The sequence below is a fragment of the Lepidothrix coronata genome, unplaced genomic scaffold (genome assembly GCF_001604755.1).
Source record: "Lepidothrix coronata isolate B3197 unplaced genomic scaffold, Lepidothrix_coronata-1.0 Scaffold219, whole genome shotgun sequence".
NCBI classification, from domain to species: domain Eukaryota; kingdom Metazoa; phylum Chordata; class Aves; order Passeriformes; family Pipridae; genus Lepidothrix; species Lepidothrix coronata.
The window spans coordinates 927,838-950,106 of NW_016690399.1; the positions used below are offsets into that span (position 1 = coordinate 927,838).

A 22,269-nucleotide genomic window follows, 5' to 3' on the forward strand; every position below is an offset into this window, starting at 1 on the left:
GCGGCGGCGGCTGAGGGGGAGCCGGGACCCGCCGCGGCTTCAGCGGGGTCCGTTATCGCGGCCCGGCAGGCGCTTCCCGCCCACGGGATCGGTCGGGTTGGGAACGGCCGCTGAGGTCATCGCAGGTCCGACCTGCGGGCGATCGCCGCCTTGTCGGGGAGTGACGCTCCCTGGCACTTCTGTCACTGCGTGCCACGTCCGGGCGTTCCTTGGGCACCTCCAGGGACGGTGAGTGCAAACCTGCCTGGGCACTCACGGGATCACTGAGTCACAGGATGGGGCAGGTTGGAAGGGACCACTTGATCCCATCGTCGTGCCCATCCCTGACCGCACGGCATAGGGTTGTTGTCCTTTGGAATATCTCCAGTGAGGGAGACTCCACACAGTCTCTGGGCAATCAATTCCAGTGCACAGTTCAGAGGTTCTTCCCCGTGTTCAGGTGGAACTCCCCGGGCATCAGTTTCTGCGCACTGAGTCTTGTCTTATTGCTCAGCACCACAGAGCAGAGCCTCGTCCATCCTCTGACACCAATCTTTAGATATTTATACAGTCCATTTCAGTGTCTAATCACCCTTTCTGTGAAGAAATTCCTCCTAATGTCTCCACTCCCAGGGCACTCTGCCAGCTGCCCCAGCCATGTGGACAAAGCAGGGCCAGGGAGGGCTGTGGGTGCCCTTGGAATGTCCTTCTATCCAAGGCACTGATCGACCTTTACCTGGATGACCCACATCCAGCTTTCTCCTGGGCAAACCCACTTATGTTACTTCATTACCCTAAAACTTGTCAAAGCAGCCTTCACCCAACAAAAGTCCTTCACTCAGTGAAGGTCCTTTCACCCAATGAAGCTTCTTCTGGCCTAGGATCAAATGTTTTGGCATCAAATACACCAAAGTTAACAAACCCCTGAGTGCAGTGTGTGAATCCTGAACAGCAGCCTGATCACTGTGGATCACAGTGGCCACACAAAAACTAAATCTACAGGAATTCTTTTGGGAAAAAAAAAGGTATAGGGTGGGTGTTGTTGCAGTGTATCTCAGCTTTCAAAGTTCTTAACTGGAATTGTTTTACAGCTCTTGGACAAGCAGAAGCAGAAGAATTTGACCTCAGTCACTGCACAGGCTACAAAGTGGCCCAGCTGGAGCTGGGGCTTCCAGGGATCCTCCTACTCCCTCTCTCCTCACCACACAGAACTCCCTCAGCCAGTGTCTAGAGGTAAATGCAGGGCCCTGGGCTCTCAAGTTTGCCTTCAGTTTTTGCTAAATTTGCAGCATTAGTTCTTGGGGGAGGAAGGAAATGCAGAAGAGCAGAAGGAACTGAGAAGGGATGAAGGAAGTGACTGAAAAAATTACAAGGTTGAGGTCCAAGACAGGTCAGACAGAAGAACAGGCACATCATTCATTGTTTCCAATTAATTTCTCCTGCCCCATTAAAAAAAAAATAATATGTAAGACAGCATGTAGGCACTCTGTGTGTCCATTTCAGAACTTTGAAAGGGAAAAAACCTCATCTGAAAACATTTAAACTTCTAAGGGCAGATCTGTGGCTGGACAGGCTGCTGTCACACACACCAAGGCAGAGCTGGAATGTTCCACTGGCAGATCTAAGCTCTGAAACTCTGACAGGTGCACAATTGCTACAGGAGCTTAGCAAAGCTTATCTCCTGCTTGGTTTCAAGTGTGTTGTGAGACATGCTGCTGAGTCTGAACCCTTTATTGAAACTGTGGTGGTATTTCCTCAAAAATGAGCCTTAATTTAACATTTAACACTAAACCATGGAAGTGTAGAACAGTTCCAAAACCTGGTGTTTTTAATACATTTTAGCAGTGTTAAGATTAAATAAAAATTATTAAAAGTTAATAAAACTGATTTTAAAAGTAAATTACCCACCCCCAACCTTTTCTATAGAGAATTCAACTATGTTATGGTATCTCTACTAAAAATAACTGAAACTGGTCACAAAATCTAATGTTGCATTAAAAAAAAAAACCCTTTCTTAATACAGTTCCATTGGTGCAGATTTCCACAAGCTGTTAACAGAATACCACAACCCTAAAGTGATGTAAGTGGAAAAAAATGTGAATTTCTTTCAAATAACAATTAAAGCTCTTCCCCCTTGATAGTGTTCCTGGCTGTTCTGTGCCTTCCAGAGTCCTCTTTGCTCTCTAGTTTTTTTTCTTAAACTGCTGCTCAGAGTATTTTCTCCTGTAACCCTCTCTCTCCTGCTCTTCCTCAGTCTGGTTTACCTTCAATTCCTTTTTCAGGACCCCGTGTTTAAAATTTCATTTTTATGCCCCAATAGTTTCTCAACCAGAACAGACAGGAGATCTTTAAAACGTGGAATAAAGAACCAAAACAGCCACAGGAATTTCATTTTACCTTCGTTTCTTCCCATCTTTCATCTCCAAAGTCTTCTGAATAAACCTCAGCATCTTTTAGCAAGAAGTTGCCAAAAATTGTAGCAGTTCTCTCCTTTGAAGGAATATGGGGGAAAAAAAACACCCAGAAAAAAAGCCAGGAAATCTGTTTTCTTGCATCCTCAGATTATCAAAGTGCCTTGTTTCCTTCCCCCTGGGATGAATCACATGTTCTGAATACAGTCAGGCAGAGAAAGTGGCTCGAAGTGTTCCCCTAGTAGGGTTAGGAAATTATTTATACATATATAGAGGAGTCTTACAACAGGATAATGCCCTTCTTCATTCCAAGCTTCAGTCCAAACTTCAGGTTCCTCATGGATTCAGGGTCATCCCAATTCTTCAAAAGACACAGGGAGATTAAGAAAGCAAAACCCCAGTTCAGCTATATCAAGTAGAAATTAAATAATCCACTAATGCAGAACAAGGAAAGTAAATTACACCAGGCTTGATGTCTTTTGGATCATCAATTTGGATTCAATTATCCCAATCAGGGGGTTTCCTCACTATTGGATCATTAATTGGATCTAAACCATCTTGTAGGTTGCCAGATGCATTTCATTATCAGGTTTTACTTCTTAAGTCTGATCTGGCCTTATAATCAAAGTATACAATCAAAGCATATAATCAAAGTATACAATCAGAACTGTGTATATCTGTTAACTAGGGGTTTAAAGAAGGCAAGTGAAAGTTTTTAAGGATTTTAAACATAAGTCTTAAAACCTGCCTTGCAGCAGAATTGCAGTACTATAAAGTACTAGAAAACTAACCCAGAAAACAAAATATCCAGACAAAATAAAAACAATCCATGGCACAAGCTGCATAACTATCCTTTTATTACAACTCTGTAATTAGATAGAGTGCCAAATGTCACGGTGACACACAAATGACAAACTTCCCCAAGTCTCTAGAAATGACACACAAGCACATAAAAGGCAGGTACTAACACAAATCCTGCAGAACAACTGGATTAATTCCCACATCAGGAGGTTTGGATAAATCCCGATTTATCGACCCCGAGGCATGCTGGGAATTGTAGTCTGCGCGTCAGGGGCGGGCGGCAGTAAAACTGCTTGGGATTGGCTGGTGGGGTGCGTGGAGCCAATGAGCGGACAGGATGTTTGGGAGTCACAGTCTCTAGGATACGGCCGCGCGGCGCCCGCTCTGGCCTGGGTCTGGAGGAGCCGCCGCCGCCTCAGGCCGGGCGGTCCCGGCCCTGGCCCGGCCAGTTCCATTCCATCCCCGTCCTATTCCGTCCCGTCCCAATCCATCCCATCTCATCCCATCCCGTCCCGTCCCATCCCGCCTTATCCTATCCCGTCCCCGTCCCGTCCCGTCCGGGATGGCCGCGATCGCTCGGGCCCCCGCGGGCCGAGGGCAGGTGAGGCGCCGGTGCCTCAGCTCGGTCCGTTCCTGGGCACGTGTTTGGCCGTGAGGGGAGGGATCTGTACAACCCCCTTTCTGCAGCTCCCGGACAGGAAGGTGGACCTGGGGAGGGGAGTCGGGCTCTGCTCCCAGGGAGAAATCAAGAGGAATCAGCTGTGCCAGGGAAGGGTCAGGTTGGACATCAGGAGGAATTTTTTCCTGGAAAGGGTGGTCAGGCGTTGGAAGGGGCTGCCCAGCGAGGTTTGGAGTCCCCGCCACTAGAGGTGTCCAAGGAAGGACTGGACGCGGCACTCAGCGCTCTGGGCTGGGGGACAAGGTTAGGGTCGGGCAACGGGGGGACTCGATGATCCGGGAGGGCTTTTCCAACCTCGGCGATTCTGGGGTTCTCGGCAGGGACACAGCAGGACCATCCCGGCCGGGCTCGGGGTGGTGGACACGGAGCTGGAGATGGCCGGGAGAGCCCCGTCGTGCCAGGGCAGGTTCCTGAAGGTGCGCGATGGAATGGCCGGGGGGAGCCGGCGGTGCCCCACGCCGGGAAGCACCGCCAGGGCAGGGAATGCACAGGGAGCCCACACACGGTCCAGCTCAGTCCTGAGCAAAGTGGCTCAACTGGAAAGCAAGATCATGAGTCGGAAAAAGCAGCTGGAATCGCAGAACACTGACCCGGGCCTGAAGCCTCTGGGAGAAGAGTCCTCCTCCTCCTCCTCTGCCTCAGGGCGTGAACACGGTGCCAGGGGCAAGAAGTACCTGAAGAATTACGGTGCCACCAGGGAGAGCGGGACCCGCAGGGATGCCAGTTCTGAGGGAGAGGAAAGCATCCAAAGCCCTAAAAAGAGCGTTATGGTTAAACAACAGCTGGATCTGGAGAGTGATGGAGAGGAAATGACAAACTCCTTGGGGTTTTCCAGTGGAAATGGGAATCAGAAGGTTGTTCTGGATGGAAAGGTAAATACAAACTTTGCTGGATTATGTATTTCCATAAACACTTTTATAGAATTGTTTTAATTAGTTGCTCACTTTTTATTTAGATAACACGAGATACTAAATTTTAAATTTGCATTTGTGGCTTGCTCATGATAGGATTCAGCTTCACTTCTTAACATCTTAAAGCAACATCTTAAATTACTCTTATTTTACCCATAGTGATTTGTATTCCTTTTTAGCACTCTAAACATAATAATGAAGTAACACTTAAATCTGTTTTTCATGTTCTTCAAAAGAACAAGACTCCAGTTCCACCAGGAAGGCCTCCTCTGTCTCATAAGGAAATTGCACCAACAGAGTTACCTAAAGCATCTTCTTTTCACAACAAAGACTCACAGAAAAGTGTTTTTAGTAGAGTTAATTCACCAGCACCTTCACCCAGCAGCAGAAACCTGTCAGGACATACCACGAGCTCTTCCATGAAAGAGAACACTGTAAAGATTGCTCTGCCTAAACCAGGCTACACCAAACAAAGCCAAGAATCCCTTGGAAGTGACAGAAGTGAAATAAAATCATTAGATGAATTATTCTCAAATGCAGATGATGCAGAAGATCCAACCAGCAGCAGCTCAAATGGTGAGTTTTCTAAAATATGGTCTCAAGAAGAGCTGGCATGAATTGTACTGATAATCTGATAAATTCACTAATAAACTGGGCAAATAATCACTTTGAAAGGATTCACTGGTGAAATTTTACATAAACCAAGGCCTTATCAAAGTAATTATGTAGATCTGTTTCTTTTTTTCTGGTGTAATAGGTTTGTATTTTCCTTTGCTTTTGACTTAGGTTGGGTTCAGGTTAGTGCTGCTGCCCTGGGTGATGTTATGATATCAAAACTAGTACAATATTTAGAATAGTTTTCATGTATCAGTGGGACAAAGTACCAATGGATCAGAATGAGAACAGCTGGAAATGAGGGGCAGCAAAAATCTCTTGAACTTGAGGCAGCAGACCAAAGGAGGAAATTTAGGAGGAGTTTCTGCCAAATTAAAGATTTAGAGTGTTTGATTGCTATTACCTTTTAGTATTACACTTTAAACTAGGAAGGTAGTACTGACTTTTTCCCTCTTTTCTCATTTAAGGGGAAGTGTACTGTAACTTTCATGCAAATTCTCATGTCAATGTGTCATTTGATTGCAGACTTCAGGCTGAATATCCTGAGCCTTGATGATCTGGCCCCAGATATCACCAGTGAGGCAGCAGAATTAAAGCAGAGTGTGAGTAGGAATTCCCTGCTAACACCTATTCCCAGTCTGCCTCTGTTGGGTGGAGGGTGGAGGTTCTAAAATAAATCATTTTACAGGAGAAAGACATTGAAATGACTCAAGAATCAAACAAATATGTGATGGTGGAAGAGGACCAAGCTTCTAAAACGACCAAGGCAGTAACTGGTGTGAATGATGGGGACACTGAAAAAAGTGTCACTGAAGCAGAAATCTCTGAGCATTTAAGTGGAGTTTCCACAGATCCCCCTGGACACAAACAGGATTATCTTGATCAGGATGAGAGGACTCTTAATTCAGAATATTCTGAAGACTTTGAAAGGTCTCTGTCTACGACAGACAGGGAATCTGTGCCCAGAGTGTCAGAGGGACGCTCTGGAGAACCCCCGTCCTCAGCCTCGGCCCCCCTGGGGACCCGGGAGCAGCACAAACGGGGGCACCGAGTGACTGTGAGGGACACTGGGGTTCAGACAGCAGAGCCCCCCTTCACCTACTGCTGGGCAAAGGGTGAGTGCAGAGCAACTTCTACACTTTTATATATGTCAGCCCACTTAGTTTCAGTCCCAGCTTCCCCTTGCTGGTGCTAAATTAAAAGCTTTCAAAGCCCAACACTTCAATCTGCTGCCCATAGAAAAGACTGAGATTGAATGCCATGAGAACTTAGAACTGGTTTTTGCTTAAAAAAAACCCCACAGGACCCGTGGCTGGGTGAGTGTTGGTGACAAAGCTCACAATAGCACGAGTAATACTCTTCAGTGGAATTCAACACTGACATCTTTACTATTGTAAATAATAACTGTAGTGTTACTAAAGTGATTGCTCATCGTGGAGTTCTCCTTTTGCAGTGCCTTTCTCTCTTGGGAAAGCACTGTGGCCCCACGACAGGATCAGATGTGACCTTTCACATTCCCGAGGAGGAGCTCCCTGCCTGTGTCTTTATTTCAAGGAAAAAGTGCTGAGAGCCACTTCTTGTCTCACTTGAGGAGGAGAAAGTAGAAACTCAAGTGTGCTTGAAAACAGGAGCTTCTTTTGAGTACAAAAGTCCTTATTTTTACTCTGGCTAGGGTTAGAAAAGATGCCTTTTGCAGTGGTAGGTGTTGTGAGCAGAAGAGTAAAGAAACCGTGGGGGTTGTATAACTATTTCAGCATTTTTTTGGCTGACAGAATTCCCTGTTAGGCTCTACAGTGGTTTTAGGGCTGTTTTTGGGCAGCTGCTGTCCCAAGAGACTGTCCCAAGTTGTAGCACTAAACCTTTCCAGTCTCTCTCCCCTAATGCTGATGTTTCCTGACACACAGCAAACCCCTCTGCAGTGCTCAGCCCACCTGTACAAACCAGCTACGTCGACCCAGTGCCTATTGCCAGTCAAGTCATCAGCATGGACGCAGTAGAAGGTACTGAAAAACATCTTTACCCTTCTGTTATTGTTGTTTTCTGTACCTAAGCCATGCTTGGCTCCTTCAGCCCCTGCTGTGCCTCACCACAGCCCCTCCTGTGCCTTCCCCACAGCCCTGACTGCCTACAGCCCCTCTGCCCTCGTGCTACATTCCATGTGCAAACAGCACTTGATGCTGACCCAGCAGTTCGTTGAGAGTGTTCAGCACCTTCACTCATCCCTCGTGGAGTCCTTGGAGCATGAGAAGTTCCACTACCACAGCCTGGAGGAGGCTAAGGAGGTATTTATGACAGACCAGAGAGACTGAGCAGATACTCCTTTCCAGATGCTTCTGGTATTTGCAGCAAACCCAGTTTCTTTGCATATTATTAATTAATAAGTTGTGGTTTTTTTACTGTACTAAGGCTAAAGTCTTGCTGGAGGCCATGGTTTTGAAAGATTAAGCTTTCTGCTGTAGCATTTGGCTGTCCCCAAACAAGCAGGGATCTTCCAAATGCTGCAGCAGAAGGGTCACTTTCTGTTGCTACCACAGCAAAGTGCAGATATCTCACAGGTATCTTAACATGGAGATTTATTATTTATTAAATACTAGAAAGTAATTATCTACATAAATAAATTTGTGTCAACTTTTTTTCTTTGCAGTACATCAAGAATCACAAATCCCCACCTCTAACACTTGAACAAGCCCTTGAAGAAATTCAGAGAGCACAGGAGGAGTAACTGCTTTGACTCTTTGAACTTTAACTTTTGTATTTACAGCTCTAAGGCTGGAACAAGAAACCCTTCCAACGTGCACAGATAAAAAGTCAATAAACTCCATACTGGAGGGATTTGTACAAACTGCTACGTTAGCATAAAGTACAAACTGCTAATTGTGATATATAATTTACTTTTCTATACCTGAATTCTTTACTCATGTACATGATACAGGGATAGGCAGGAACCTTCAGCCAGATTATGTCAGTAAAAAAGAAGCCAACAAAACACTTCTCTCTAAAGGGACTGTGGGAAGTCAGCAGGGTGTGCATGTTTATCCTGTGGAGTGTGAGATCTGTGATCACATCTGTGATTGTGGTAGAAGTGAAAGTCTGTACTGCAGCCCCTGAGAAATATAACCACAGCAGAATTACCATATCCTGACTTTAGTGCCATTATCTGAACAGTGTTTCTATAGAATCAGCCTTGTCAGATTACAACACACCCAAACACACACCAAGTTAAAATAAATTCAAAGAAGGCTCCTAGTCAAGGTACAGGAATCCATTTACTCCAAAACCTGAGCTGCCATTTTATTTTTTTTTATTTTAAAAAAAAGTGTTTATTGGAAGGCAAAACAATAAACTTCACAAGTTGGTAACATACAGGTGTTGTATGCTGATTCACAGACAGGTACAGTTCCACAGCTACAGTAGATCTAGAACAAACTGATATTCCACCATATGGTTTTAAGAGGGTTTTTGCTATACAAACAAACAACTGGAAAAGGGAACCACCACACAGACCTGGGGACTGGGAGTGCAGTGTAAGGGCCTAACAGCTCTAGCTGGTGGTCTCTGGAAACAGTTACAGAAAGTTTTGTTTCTCCCCTCATTTAGATCACAGGAAGTTTCCAAGAACGTCTCATTGATAGAAACTTAAAAGAGAGCAGAGAAAATGGATTCTCTTCTAGTGAACTAATTAGCTTTTATTATTAAAGGGTATGTACAAAAATATAAAAGGCTCCAAGTCTGTCTCCCGTTACAAAGCATTGCCCATCCCTCAGCGAACTGACCCTCGTGTCCTGCCCAGAGGTGGCTGCAGCAGCTGCTGTGGGGCCTGGAGGTGGGTGGAAGGTTCTAAAAGCTCGCACAGTGCTCAAAGGTCACCTGCACTGGAACTAGATGCTTCATCCCCCATTTAGACATTAGGATACACTGCTCAGCATCAGTCTGACTTGATCCCAAGGCAGCACCCCTCCACTTCAAATAGAATTAACCTTTTGAGAGAAATAAACATACATTATGGAACTAGAGAACACACAACCACATCAGATAACGTCTGTATTCCACGGGAATGAAGGGGGCACAATCCTGCACCGGGGACGGACTGACTGGGGCTTAGTTCTGGTATAAAATGGGGAACTAATTAAAAAATTTTGCAAGATAAATGGAAGTTTTTAAACTTGCTAGACATGTCGTGGTAACAGCTGGCCTTTTTAAAACACTAAATGACAAGTGTTGAAGTACATGTCATAGCTTTCCATTTTTCACCATAGTTTTAAAAAGTAATTCATTTGTCACTTCCTCCAGACTTTAATCCGGATTTTTACAAGTTTAATGTTTTGTAGAAGATGCAAGACATCTTTCTTCAGAGAGTCTTATTCGGGTGGTGGAGGGTCTTGTGTTTCACGCTTCACTGAAACAATAGGGAAAAGAGTTCTTACACATTCCACAGTCACCTAAGCTGCCTGAAATGTTTCATGGAATGAGGGCTCTGTAATAAGGAACTTTTCCTTGTGGGCTTTACTTGAACCCATCTGACTGCACAGACCTACTGCAGCCAGAGGCAGAAGTGACTTTTCACTGAGCATGCCAATTTTTTTCCTTTTAGCTGTCGGCAAGGGCAGTTTTTCGATGTATCACAGACTCTCTGCAAAAATCCATCATTTGGGTGATTGTCTTCATCTCTCACAAACACCTCCACTTTTTCTGAACCCTTCCTGCACTACAGGGAATTTATTACCAGTTCTGGCTTGGGCAGAATGTGGCAGTAAGGTAGGAAAGTCTGAGTAGGGCAGGGGTAACAGTAAGTGTGGTCTCAGTTCCGACCACACCGATTCCCTGCTGTGGCCCAGCTCCCCCTCCACTACCTTTGTCACTGCTCTGAGTTTTTGAGGGGTAACAATCAAAGCTGCAGGTGCTCAGTATTGCAGCCAGGAAGTGGCTTATGTAGAACAGGCTAATTAATTAATCTTTCAGAAATCAGAACACAACACAAGGCCTAAAAACAACACGCTGGGTCGATCAGAGTACACGCCCACTTACCTGTTGTTTTACTGCATCTGTTGCGTTAGAAAGAACTACGAGTTACTGATATTTTGATTTGGGCTGACAGTGGACAGTAAACAGGACAAAATCACTATCAAGGCCACACAGGTTTGTAAAGTGCTGAGAAGCATCACTTACATTCATCCCTGGCCTTCATGCGGGCGATAAACGAGTAACTTTTATTTCTTCGGTAGTTCTCGTAAGGATCATCCAAGGCAACTCCTACTCCTTTGTACTGATCCCATTTGTCTCGGATATCCCCTCCTTTAATTGGATCCTGAATTCCTTGTTCCTTGGCTCCCAGTCCACCAGATCCACTCCATCCTGCAGCAAGGACACATTGCAATCCTGTCACTGTTTTTGTTATTACTAAGTTGTGAAGACAGACCAACGTGGAAATTTTGGAAACGACCAAAGACAGCGTCGGTTTGATGGGAACAGCAGGATGGGAACAGCCAGCCTGAAACAACAGATGAACTGTCCCATTTATTTCACAAGCATTAATATGCAAGAGATTCCAGGAGCTGACAGACAGCAGCTCTATCCCTAAAAATTTTTAGGAGGGCAAGAGGAAAGGCAGCACAAGCTCAATCTGTCTGGTCAACTCTGCTGACCTGCACTGAAATACCTCAGAGGTAGGTCAGTTCTGTCTGATGCCAAACTCACATCCCTGTCTTCCATATCCTTCCCAGAAAGTCAACCACCACTGCTCCATGTTCTAAATACTTGTATCACTGAATATCCTTATGCTGACCTTGGAATGCCATGGGGTAACTCCTTATGAACATGCCTTAATTATATCCAAGAATTCAGTGCCTGAATTTGTTTCCTGGCTTGTGTAAGATTCCAGAACAGCATCTTACCCATTTTCACTAGCATTTGATGGCCTTTGTTTTCTTCTCCAAGTCTTGATTCTGGTATAGGAGGCCCAGAACTGGAGCCCAAACCAGCAGAAGAACTAAGGAAATAAGAAGAACAAATTAAGAACCAGTGATACCATTCTGACACAATGCAAGGTCAGTTCTATTCTGTTAAGCTTTAACACCCAGCACAATCTCAGTCACTCTACTAAGGTATTCTTTAATAAAGCCATTAGATTATGGAGTTGCTGAGGTGCCTTCTGGCACGTGCTTCTCACACCTTTGACACCTCTCTGCTTCTCAGCACAGGGGAAATCAAACACTGCACTCTTCCCAAGGGAGTAGGTCATTCCTCCTCCTCCCAAGGAAGGTGTACAAAGCCTTCATAGTTACACACTGTTTTGTTATAACAAACAGCCACCACAACAGAGTAATGTTCTCTCTACAAGCACACACAGCAGACAAATTGTTTCTAAATCTGCTTTCCACCTTCCTTCCTGCTCTTTGTTGAAATGCTTATTAATTAGTGGGGTATCCCCCACTAATGAGGCAGTGCCCTTGCTGGGGCTCTGTTCCAGCCCAGGGAAGAGGGGACAGGACTAAAGCCAAGCTTACGGAGGAGTGGGGCTGCGGGAGCGGGACCGGCGCCGCCTTCCCGGCGAGTACGACTTGGACCTGGAGCGGGAGCGGGAGCGCGAGCGGCTGTGGGAGGAGCGGGACCTGCTGCGGCTCCTGGAGGAGAGAGCACAGACATCACATGCACAGGTCACCAGAGCAACACCCCCAGTTCCTCGGCCAGCCCTGGGGTTGGGTTTGTCCCACCCCTCGTTCCCAAGGTTCAGCCCCACGTGCTGTACCTGGACTGCGAGCGGGAGTAGGAGCGGGAGCGGGAGCAGGAGCGGGAGCGCGACCTCGAGTAGGAGCCGGATGATTTCGAAGATCGGGAATTGGAGCGGGAAGAGGAACGACCTCGGCTTTTAGAGCGACTGCGAGACCGAGAGGGGCCACTGCACAGGGAAAAGGAGAGGAACCCCAGTGAAAATCCTGGGAGAGGCACCAGAAACACAGACCTACTTCTGATCAGATTCAAATTACACACAAGCACTGCAGTTCTCCAGGCAACCCAGTGAAAACTTCAGTGTGTCAAAAACTACTTCACAGAACTGCAGAATGGTTTGGGTTGGAAGGGACCTTAAAGCCCCATCCAGTCCCACCCCTTGGCATGGGCAGGGACACCTTCCACTATTCCAGGCTGCTCCAAGCCCCATCCAACCTGGCCTTGGACAGTTCCAGGGATGGGGCAGCCACAGCTTCTCTGGGCAACCTGTGCCAGTTCCATTTTCTGCAGGTTAGACAAAAATTCCAGCCCACTGAAACTCAGTTATCCCACAAACATGCTGCTGAAGGCCTTCCCTCTGCATTTGGCTCAGATGAACAGCAGAAGGCAGCAGACAGGATCTCTCACCTATTTCTCTTCTCCTGACCTTTCCTCCGCCTCGCTCTCATTTTAGCTCTGAAGAATTCGTACAGTCCATTCTGCTCCCAGCCTTCACTGCAATACATCAACCACACACAGAGCTGTAAATCCCATTTACACGGCTGTGAATTCCAGTTCAACGGCGATCTTCAGGATTTTCACTAGACTTTGTATGGAACAAAGGGCCTGGGCAAAACAGCCTCCCAAATCTCAGTGTAAGATCAAACAGCAAGTGCAGTTACAACACAACAAGAGCATTAGGAGAACCAAGACACAGGTGAAGGAGAGAGAGGCACTTTGTGGTTTGAGACACCTTCTCAGGGCATTTTCCTTACCACATTGTTAGCTACACCTACTCTTACCTGTTTCTAGGCCTGTCATGAGATGGTGGACTATAAAATGCCTCAACCGCAGCCAGGAGTCTCTCACTGGGGGGCATTGGGGGTGGAAGACGTATATCTTTAGGATCTAAAGGTTTATACTCATGATCTTCAAGCTGCCGGAAACAAAACAAATTACATTCGTGTCACGTGTCATGGGGTGGCTACCTGAAGAGATAAATATAGGTTTAACTGAGTAGGGACCTCAAATTTCACTACTGGATAAAAAAAAATAGTCCAGAAACAAGGGTTCTGCAGGAGACCCAGTGCTTTCTCGTGCTGTCACTATTGTGAGTTCTATGAGAAAAGCCAGCACTGCACAGGTTGGAGCATTAAGTGGATCACCAGGTGGATAAAATGCAGATCTCATCCACCTTTGTGCTAAGGTGGCTGGATGGAAGCCTGGTGTATGCTGAGGGTAACACAAAGAGATGGAAGAGGCCTGTTTGTTCATCTCAAACACAAAATCCATAAATGTAAATATCCCCAAAGATGCTGATACAGGTACAATTCCTGCTCTCCATCATTCTTTGTGTATGTAACAATTAATAAAACATCTTTGTGAGAATTACCAAAAACTGCAACACAGTGGCTACATCAGACCTGCGAGGTCCCTCTGACCACCTGAAAATCACTGGGGATTTCCATTTCCTAAAGACAGGGGTCAGATTTTCAAGTGCAAATTAGTCTTTCACATACATGAGCTCCACCAGCTTCCTCTGGCACAAAACACTTGAGAAACATCACCATTTTCACCACCTTCTCACCCCCTCCTGCCCTTACACCCTCCAACACTTCGGCTACGGGTCGTGGGATGGACGGATTTGGAATTATAACCATCCCACGGGATTTGGAGGTTTCAATCCCATTGGAAGCACTTACTTTGACAAGTGGAGCCATCAGCCCAGCAGGAAGGTCGAAGTAGGGGACGTTTGGCACCAGACTGGGATCGTCGTGGTTCATGTGAGGGGGCCCTTGGCGCCGCATGTGGGGGGGCTGCCCGTTAAACCCATGGGGGGGAGGCCCAAAATCAGGGTGCTGGGGCCCTCCCCAGGGAGGATGCTCGCTGATGCCAGGGTGAGGCAATCTGTGACCAGGATGATGATGAGGAGGTCCAATTTCTGCAGAGTGGGAGGGTTAAAATGTTTTATTCAGCTATCGAGAAAGGAGAGCAATCAGAGATGGGCTTCAATTAGTGCATTTATCCTAAAAAACAATCTTGGCAGATCCAGCAAAGCACCAGAACTGAAGGACTAATGACCCTGAGATGAGCTCAGTTGCTTAGAGCGTGGTGCCAATAACACCAAGGTTGTGGGTTTGATCCCTGTGTGGGCCATCCACTTAAGAGCTGGACTTGATGATCCTTGTGGGTCCCTTCCAACCCAGAATATTCTGTGATTCTGTGACTAGAGGCTGGTACAGGTCCACACTCATGAGTACCTTGCAGTGCATCTCCCTCCACTCTCAAGACAACAAGATCCTTCAGCCCTAAGCCACTGCTTCCTTTGGGACACGCTGTGGTCAAAAGTACCACAAGAAAGACACACTCAAGGACAAAATGTTTCAGATGCAGCAGGGCAGCTGCTGGTGGGATCTATTTCTGAAGCTAAGGACACAATCATGGCTTAGCTTGGACCTGTAATTAGTTCTGTCTCTGTGCCAATTCAACATATATAAAGGGATAAATATGGCAGGAGTTGACTCACATGAGTAGGTGACAAGAAAATACTTTGTTTAAAGAGGCATTTGGAGAAGAAATAGAGAAAATATCCTGTTAAAATAAGGAAGTGAGTGACCAACCACTGATGGACGAATGCCATGAACGCCAGGAGACCCTGCTGAACTCACTGCACTACACAGAGAAAAATGCAAGACTGAAAATCAGTGTCTTCCACAGCAGGACCCACAATTTTTCCAGGAGAAGCCACCACAGCCCCTGCCCAACCTCGAGCCGACACAATTTGACTCATCGTCACCAGACCTCGAGCACAGTCTGTGTTGTCATTGCTTCACTGCCTTCCTAATTTCAACCATCTGGCTTAGTAGATCCCTTCCTCCAACAGCTTTACATGAAACAACAGATGTTTTAAATCACCACTACAATCCAAAACCGAGCATCTTGTTCTGAGCTTAACCCTAAACTCCCTCACGACAAGAGGGAGTTCTCCCTGTTCCTTTACCTCAAGGAAAAGAAAATTAACCTCTACTGGAGAAGTTAAACACAACCCTAAATATATCAACTCTAATATATTGGTTTTCAGTGGTTTTTGGACTTGGAGAATTGAGAATCTTTTAAGCTTAAAATAGCAACTCCTACATAGAAACATAATGGCTTTTCTATACCACTTGTCACACAGAACCACAGTGATCTTTGGCCTTTGCACTGATAAGGATCATTCCAGAATAACTGTAACTCCTGCATGTGAATGGAAACTCCATGGGGGTAGAAGTACAGCAAACTTCCCGAGGGAAGCAGTGCCTGGCTACACTCCCAGACATTCCAGTGAGGGAACAAACCCAACCAGAAGGGAGAACTGGAGGTAGGGATCATTTCACCACACACTACCAAGCCACACAACATTAAAGGCAGGTAATTAGAGAGCTTTTCAGTCAAAAAAAAAAAGGAGAAGAAAAAGGGCATGGATGAATGTATGCACAGGAAAAAATCCTTCCAGCCTGTCTTCCTCCAACTTCCTCCACCTACAGAGGGCACAGCTCTCCCCAGCCCTCATCTATGGCCTGATGTGCAGGAGATTAAATTTACAAGCAAATGCTGCTTCTCACCTTTGAACTTATTATTTTTTAAGTGAAATAGTCACAGAAGAGGTGCCTGTAGAGATGCTGACTTGAGTTTGGATTACAATTTCTATATGCATTAGGGAAGACTCAAAAAAAGCAAGGAAGCATCCAACTCTGCACGTGTTTCCTACCGAGTTCTCAGCAGCAGCTTCCCAAACCCCCAAAATCCAGCATTCCTCAGGAAAACCACAACAGTCCAGCAAGGATAAGCCGTCACCCCAAAGCACTACATAATTTTGTAATGGCAGTTAGAAAACCTGGCCTGGTACACACTTTACCTTGAGGGAAATCCCCCTGGGGGTAATCAAAACGATGAGGATAAGGAGGCCTTTCAAAGGGATGGCGAGGTGGGAAATCATCCTGCATGAAGCGAGGTGGAAAGCGGTTGAAATTATGCGGATGCGGGGGCTGGTTGAATTGGGGATGTTGCTGATGTGGAGGAAATGGGCCTCTGAAGTGAGGTGGCCGCTGCATTCGAAATGGAGGTTCCCTTTGGCCCCCACCCCATGGAGGTTGTTCGTGCTGGTTGTTCCACGGTGCTTCAAACTGGTTGTTCCAAGAAGGATCAGGCTGGTTGTTCCAAGGGGTCTCTCGCTGGTTGTTCCAGCCTTGATCTCTCTGTTCGTTCCACATCCCTTCGTGGTTGTTGTTCCAGGGGGGACAGTGAGGTGGTCCCTGGTGGTGAAGAACAGAAGCCTGGTCATTAGGCTATGAAAATAAGGAACACAATAACAATAATGTACTTTTTTAAGTAAATACAGCCCGTAGGCAACATGCAAAGTGAGAGGACATGTAAATACAGGGTCTGAACAACTGCAGCTTCAGAGAAAAGATGGGAAAAGACCAAACTGTTCCTGGACCAAAATGCTCTTGTTCATAGGAACAGTGTGATGGTTGACACACTGAAATGTAATTAATACTTTGCCTTTACGTGGGCTCAGAATGACAAAGCTTGGCAGTTGAATCCGGATTTCTAACTTTCACAGCTTTTCACTGCACTTCCACAACCAAGACGGGCATCCCAGACCTCCACAACCAAGATGGGCATCCCAGACCTCCACAACCAAGACGGGCATCCCAGACCTCCACAACCAAGATGGGCATCCCAGACCTCCACAACCAAGACACTCAATCCAAACCTCAACCAAGCTGAGCATTCCAAACCTCCACAACCAAGCTGGTCAACCCAAAACTCCACAACCAGGCTGGTCATTCCAAACCTCCACAACCAGGCTGGTCATTCCAAACCTCCACAACCAGGCTGGTCATTCCAAACCTCCACAACCAGGCTGGTCATTCCAAACTTCCACAAGCAAGACGGTCATTCCAAACCTCCACAACCAAGATGGTCATTCCAAACCTCCACAACCAAGATGGTCATTCCAAACCTCCACAATCGAGACGGTCATTCCAAATCTCCACAACCAAGCTGAGCAGTCCAAACCATGCTGGTCATTCCAAACCTCCACAACCAAGCTGGTCATTCCAAACCCGCACATCTGGTTCCAGAACTGTTTCTTACCTGTTGTTGACCCCATGGTGCAACAGGGTGAGGTTGGTCAAACCAGGGTGGTTTATTTGGGGGAATCTGATCATGAGATCCAGGCCCACGAGGTCCTCCCGAGGCAGGATCCTGCACTCCAGAGCCGGTTGTGTCATATTCTGTAGAACCAGCCAGAGGCAGCTGAGATTTGCCATCATCTGAAACAATTTGGAAACTACTATAAGCATCAAATCACATGTAGTTAATAAAACAACAGCACACCTACATCAGGCTCCAGCTGAATTTATTCTGCAGAAATCTGTTACTGGGAGAGAGGATTTCTGATCCATTTAACATCCATCTCTGTGGGGTTTTTTTACATTCAGTCATCAGACTGAAACCTGCTGCAAGGCTCCAAACAGATTCAGGTTTTCCCCTGAACCAAACCAGCCCACCACAGTGCCTCACTACTACGAAAGGAGCAAAAAAATCCACCTCCCAAGATTGTCACCCACTGATTTCTGATTTCAGGTCCCAGACCTGGGCAGTACCTGCTTGTGAAACTGGAGCAGACGGTGGAGCCGAGGCTGGGGCTGCTGTGGGGGCTTGAGGGGGAGGGGTTGATTTCACCTCGTTCTCTAGTGGGGGGATTTGGATCTGTTGCTGCTGCTGCTGCTGCTGCGTCAAACTGTTCACAAACTCTTCGTGCTGAGTTTTCAGGTTCTGGATCTGCTGCTGGAAGGCCACTTGCACAGGCTGTACAACCGTTGCATATTCAGTGATCAAATTTGCCTGACAAAATGAAAGAAATGAAGAACAAGTGAACTCTGCACCTGTAATACTTGCCCTGTTTGCCCCTTCAGAATTCCCTACACTGATCTTCACCCTCTCTCCCAGAAAAAGTCTGAGGATGCAGGATAATGCTGGCAGAACCACCCAGCTTCACTAGGGAGCTCTGTGGAGTTTTCCAAAATATTCTCTCCAGGCTGGAACCCACCACTCTTATTAGTGCCTTTCCACTACAGCTCGAATCAACAGCATGCATTGTTAATAATAAAAACAAACAGTTCCTGCTGCCACAACAGTTTTTATACTCAATATATCCAATTTAAAGCTGTGATTTCTTGTTTCCTTTTGACCAAACATTCATTTCCATGAATTGTCATGTATGTACAGGACTGTGTCAGTCTGTATCCTGCATCCAGCACTGTATCAGCACCTGGATTATTGAATGTCTGAAATAACAAGGTTGTATTTTACATTATTTCTGTTAACCCCTTGTAAACAACTTCAAGGGGGTCAGGAAATGAATTTTTCCTTTTGAAAGGTTTAACATTTCCTAAATTTGTTTTTTATATATATATATATATATATATATATATATATAAATAATAAAACTGTTATTTTTGTGGCTAACCTGGTACTGGCCAAGTCCAAGAGCTGGGCTCTGTAACTGCTGAATAATGGACTCATCAAAGTACCCATTTTTCTCCCACAGTTGAAGAAGCTGCATAAATTCAAGAGTGAAAGGTTTTTAGAAATTATGAACAATCAAAGAAAAACTGAGGCACAGCATTTTTAAGTCTCCAGCTTTTCATAAGACCTTGGATTTCAGCATTTATTTTTCAACCACTGAAGATTCAGATCCATTCATCACCATTATAACTTCCAAATAAAGCTTAGGTACTTTTAAGTTCTATTTTAAACAATCAGATCAGAAAAAAAATCTCAGTGGTCTTCTCCCATCCCCCTATTTGTGAGTTTGCACAGCACCAACCTAACAAAGCAAAACTCACAGTCAAACCAAACCCAGATACTCACTCTGGCAATTTTCTGTTGCTTATCCTCCTCCACTGCTAGAAAACTGGTGCAATAAATAGGCACAACCACCTTCTGCAAAGCAGCCAGAAGATCTCGTGCTTGCTTCCGTTGGCTTCAAGAAAGCAATGGGAAGAGTTACCTTTTCCACTCTAACAGAGTGCATTGGAATATTCAAATCATCTCAACTTCTGCTAAACTAAAAGTAGTGGATGCATAAAATACAGAGTTCTCTCCTTTATATTTTTACAGTAAAGTCCAGTCTGGAGGAAAAATAGGTGAAAGCAGGTGAAAGCTAAATCTGATCACTAAAGCACTGGGTCTTCGTGCCAGCTGGGGGCATCTTAAGATGTAAAATCAAGATAATTAATAAATTAAAAAGTGACCAGTCAAATTAATGTGGTATCCAGGAGAGAGACTTCACCAAATCAATCAAAATGAATTCTCACCAGTGATGCAGAACATCATTGATCAGGTAGATGAGGTGCAGCCGCAGCTCAAAGTGAGCTCCCTCTGCTGTGATCCGGTTCCGCAGGTGCCCGGCCATCAGCTCACAGTGGGCAGGAGACTTGGCATTGCTGAACATCCAGTTCTTGCCAGCCTTGGAAAAGCAAATTTTAAATGTTTCGAGTCAGCCTAATGCGTTCACATCACCTGGGCTTCCTACAGCTCTGAAACAACTGCAAAAGGGCAGTTTTTGGGTAATGGCTTTCACCTCACCTGCCACACAGCACAGCAACAAAGCTGCTCTTAACTGTGCAATCTCAGAATTAAAGGAGCCCACAGCACCCCCAAATCCCTGGGCAGGTTCAGGTCACTTACTGAGATGGCATCTTTCGTACAAGTGTCAATTATTGGCTGCAACAAGTTGTCAAACTCGTTCATATCTAACTGGGTTTCCTCCAAAACCTTTTGCATTTGTTGCTCGATTGCAAGGGCTACTGCTGATGTGACTTGTTCCTGAAAAAAAAAACAGAAGGAAAAAAACCCCTACATTATATCCAACATTCTTGTAAAGAATGATTCTGCTGTGTCCCTGTAACTATCTTGAAGAACAAGCCATGTGACCACATAAAAATGTTTCTATTATTTGGTTTGGAGAAAAAAAAGACTCTCCACATTCTTCAGGAAAAGTTCAGTTCATTTCCACCTCCAAAATCGATCATGGAATAAAAAAATAATTGCAGGAAGCTCCTAAATGTAAGGAACGTAACAAAGGCACAAGAACTCTTCAGTTTGGTTCCCAACAGCTTTAACAGCAAAACAACTCCTTCAAAAACCAACTAGTTGATTGCACACAGTTCCTTTCCACCCCAATCAGATCCAGCTTGGAATACTACACACTGGAAAGTCTTGCAGATCCCAGCAACCTGCAGCATTAAACCAAGATTAAAGCAGAATAAGTTGTGACTGCTTTAAAACCAACAAGGTTTTTCACAGAGTAAATAAAATGGTTTTAATCACAGGTCAGTCTCCCCAGCACAACCTGCACATCAGATACGTCCATTCTAGGAAGATTTGCCACAGAACAAAAATAAGGAAAGCAAGATTTCCTCTCCTTTCAGCCACCACCGCTCAACAGGAAAACCTCCTCTGCCCTTTCATTCCTCATTCATACAGCCACTGGCAGCTCGGGATACACCAGGTGAGTGTTTCTCTCAAACCAACCTGTCTCATGGCGAGGAGGTGCTGCTCCTGCTGCTGCAGGTTCCACTGACTCTGCTGGATGAGCTCCTCCACGGAAGGGGTACCCTGGGGGGCCGGGATGGGCGCAGCCGGCGGCATTGAGGGCTGGGGCAGGGGCTGGATCTGGGCAGAAGCCTCGATGTCTTGGCTTTGCTTGCACAGCACTATCAGACAGAGTAAACGCGGAAAGTAAACCTCCCGGAGAGCCCTGCCCTGCCACCGCCGGCCCGCAGGGGACACGGGGCTGGCTCCAAACCGACCCTCCCTCGGAGGGTCTCCAGAACTGCTGGGACAAAGCTCCCAGGCACAGGGTGGGATTGCTGAGGTGTCCTGTGCAGGGCCAGAGTTGGGTTCCATGATCCCGGTGGGTCCCTTCCAGCTCAGGGTATTCTTTGATTAACGCAAATTCGCGGGCGGATGGTGCCAAAGAGGAGAGTCACCAACTCCCCGTGCGCTTCCAGAGGGGCAACTCCAGCACGAGCGCAGAGCGGGCGCTGCTGGGCTGGCCCCCCGTGTCCGGGAGGGCTGTCCCGGCGCTGAGCTCTGTCTCCCCGCTCCCCCTGCCCGTCCCCAAACCCGCCCGGAGCCCCGCGGGGCAGAAGCGTCTCGGCGGGCCGGGCCCGGGCTGGGCTGGGGGGGGCCGGGCCCCGACCCGCCGGCCCTGCCCGAGCCGCGGGCCCCACTCACGCTGCTGCTGCTCCAGCGCCAGCTTGTACTTGTAGTAGCCGTAGAAGTCACCGCCGAAGAGGAAGGAGAACTTGGGGTTCTCCTTCTGCTTCTCCATCGTCATCTTCTCGAACTCGGGCCCGTTCCGCGCCACGAACTGCGCCAGCTTGTCGATGACATTCCGCAGCTCCTGATCTGTGTGGGGAGGCGGCGCCGTCAGGCCCCGCTCCCTCCCGGTGCCCCCGTCGTGCCCCCGGACCCCCCCGCTCCCCCCCAGTCCCGGTCCCCCCTCACCCTCGGGCGGCAGCGGCATCTCCATGGCCGCGGGTCCCGGGGTCGCTGGGCCGCGCCGCACCGACGGGAGTGCGACACCCGCGCGGCCGCGCTTTACGGCCGCGTCGCTACGGAAACGGCGCGCGGCGCAGGTCACGTGGTCCCCCCTCCCGCCCTGCCCGTCCCTGAGGCGGGACCGGCGTGAGGGGAGGGAAGAACAATTCTAAGGAAATAAGGGATAAAGAGGCGGTTCCGCTGCTCGAGCGAGAGTCAGAACACAGTGGAGTGCTGCTGGGGAGGTGCCTGACGCGCTGCAGGTCAAAAGTCTGCATTATTAGTTATTTAAACAGATAACTAGGGTTGAAGAACGCCTCGAGATTTAGTCGAATTAATTTTTAATGTT

General features: G+C 46.9%; 2 protein-coding genes across 7 annotated transcripts; one reads left to right on the plus strand and one right to left on the minus strand.

The window, feature by feature from the left end:
- The first annotated feature begins 81 nt into the window (after nt 1-81).
- Nucleotides 82-8,692, plus strand: CUNH19orf44 (chromosome unknown C19orf44 homolog). 5 transcript variants are annotated; one of them, XM_017833678.1, is made up of 9 exons: nt 82-228; nt 1,071-1,212; nt 4,191-4,742; nt 5,018-5,357; nt 5,922-5,998; nt 6,085-6,511; nt 7,301-7,396; nt 7,512-7,678; nt 8,041-8,687. In XM_017833678.1, exons 3-9 carry the CDS (start codon nt 4,245-4,247, stop codon nt 8,116-8,118), a joined length of 1,683 nt encoding a protein of 560 aa, XP_017689167.1. In that variant the 5' UTR covers nt 82-228; nt 1,071-1,212; nt 4,191-4,244; the 3' UTR covers nt 8,119-8,687. The 5 variants fall into 5 exon arrangements, with proteins under 5 accessions (XP_017689167.1, XP_017689168.1, XP_017689165.1 ...); XM_017833679.1 differs by lacking the exon at nt 82-228 and having other exon boundaries at nt 1,102-1,212; nt 8,041-8,691; XM_017833676.1 differs by lacking the exons at nt 82-228; nt 1,071-1,212 and adding an exon at nt 3,564-3,816 and having other exon boundaries at nt 7,304-7,396; nt 8,041-8,692.
- CHERP (calcium homeostasis endoplasmic reticulum protein) lies at nt 8,676-22,003 on the minus strand. 2 transcript variants are annotated; one of them, XM_017833668.1, is made up of 18 exons: nt 21,888-22,003; nt 21,615-21,788; nt 20,910-21,091; nt 20,064-20,201; nt 19,691-19,842; nt 19,245-19,356; nt 18,841-18,930; nt 17,975-18,215; nt 17,463-17,641; nt 16,219-16,615; nt 14,024-14,262; nt 13,124-13,257; nt 12,750-12,836; nt 12,142-12,291; nt 11,900-12,016; nt 11,288-11,382; nt 10,563-10,748; nt 8,676-9,373 (listed from the first exon to the last, which is right to left on the minus strand). In XM_017833668.1, the coding sequence occupies exons 1-18, from the start codon at nt 21,910-21,912 to the stop codon at nt 9,369-9,371; spliced, it is 2,703 nt and encodes a 900-aa protein (XP_017689157.1). In that variant the 5' UTR covers nt 21,913-22,003; the 3' UTR covers nt 8,676-9,368. The 2 variants fall into 2 exon arrangements, with proteins under 2 accessions (XP_017689157.1, XP_017689156.1); XM_017833667.1 differs by having other exon boundaries at nt 8,676-9,792.
- Between the last annotated feature and the right edge of the window lie 266 nt (nt 22,004-22,269).

Excerpts from the sequence above, each read along its gene's own strand:
- CUNH19orf44 (XM_017833675.1), top strand. The coding sequence starts at position 3,754 with ATGGCCGCGATCGCTCGGGCCCCCGCGGGCCGAGGGCAGGTGAGGCGC. Across the intron at positions 5,358-5,921 it reads AACCAGCAGCAGCTCAAATG|ACTTCAGGCTGAATATCCTG; the intron begins GTGAGTTTTCTA and ends ATTTGATTGCAG. Across the intron at positions 7,679-8,040 it reads GCCTGGAGGAGGCTAAGGAG|TACATCAAGAATCACAAATC; the intron begins GTATTTATGACA and ends TTTTCTTTGCAG.
- CHERP (XM_017833667.1), bottom strand. The coding sequence starts at position 21,912 with ATGGAGATGCCGCTGCCGCCCGAGG. Across the intron at positions 12,292-12,749 it reads GGTCAGGAGAAGAGAAATAG|TGGCCCCTCTCGGTCTCGCA; the intron begins GTGAGAGATCCT and ends TTCCCTGTGCAG. Across the intron at positions 9,793-10,562 it reads CATGAAGGCCAGGGATGAAT|TGAAGCGTGAAACACAAGAC; the intron begins GTAAGTGATGCT and ends CTATTGTTTCAG.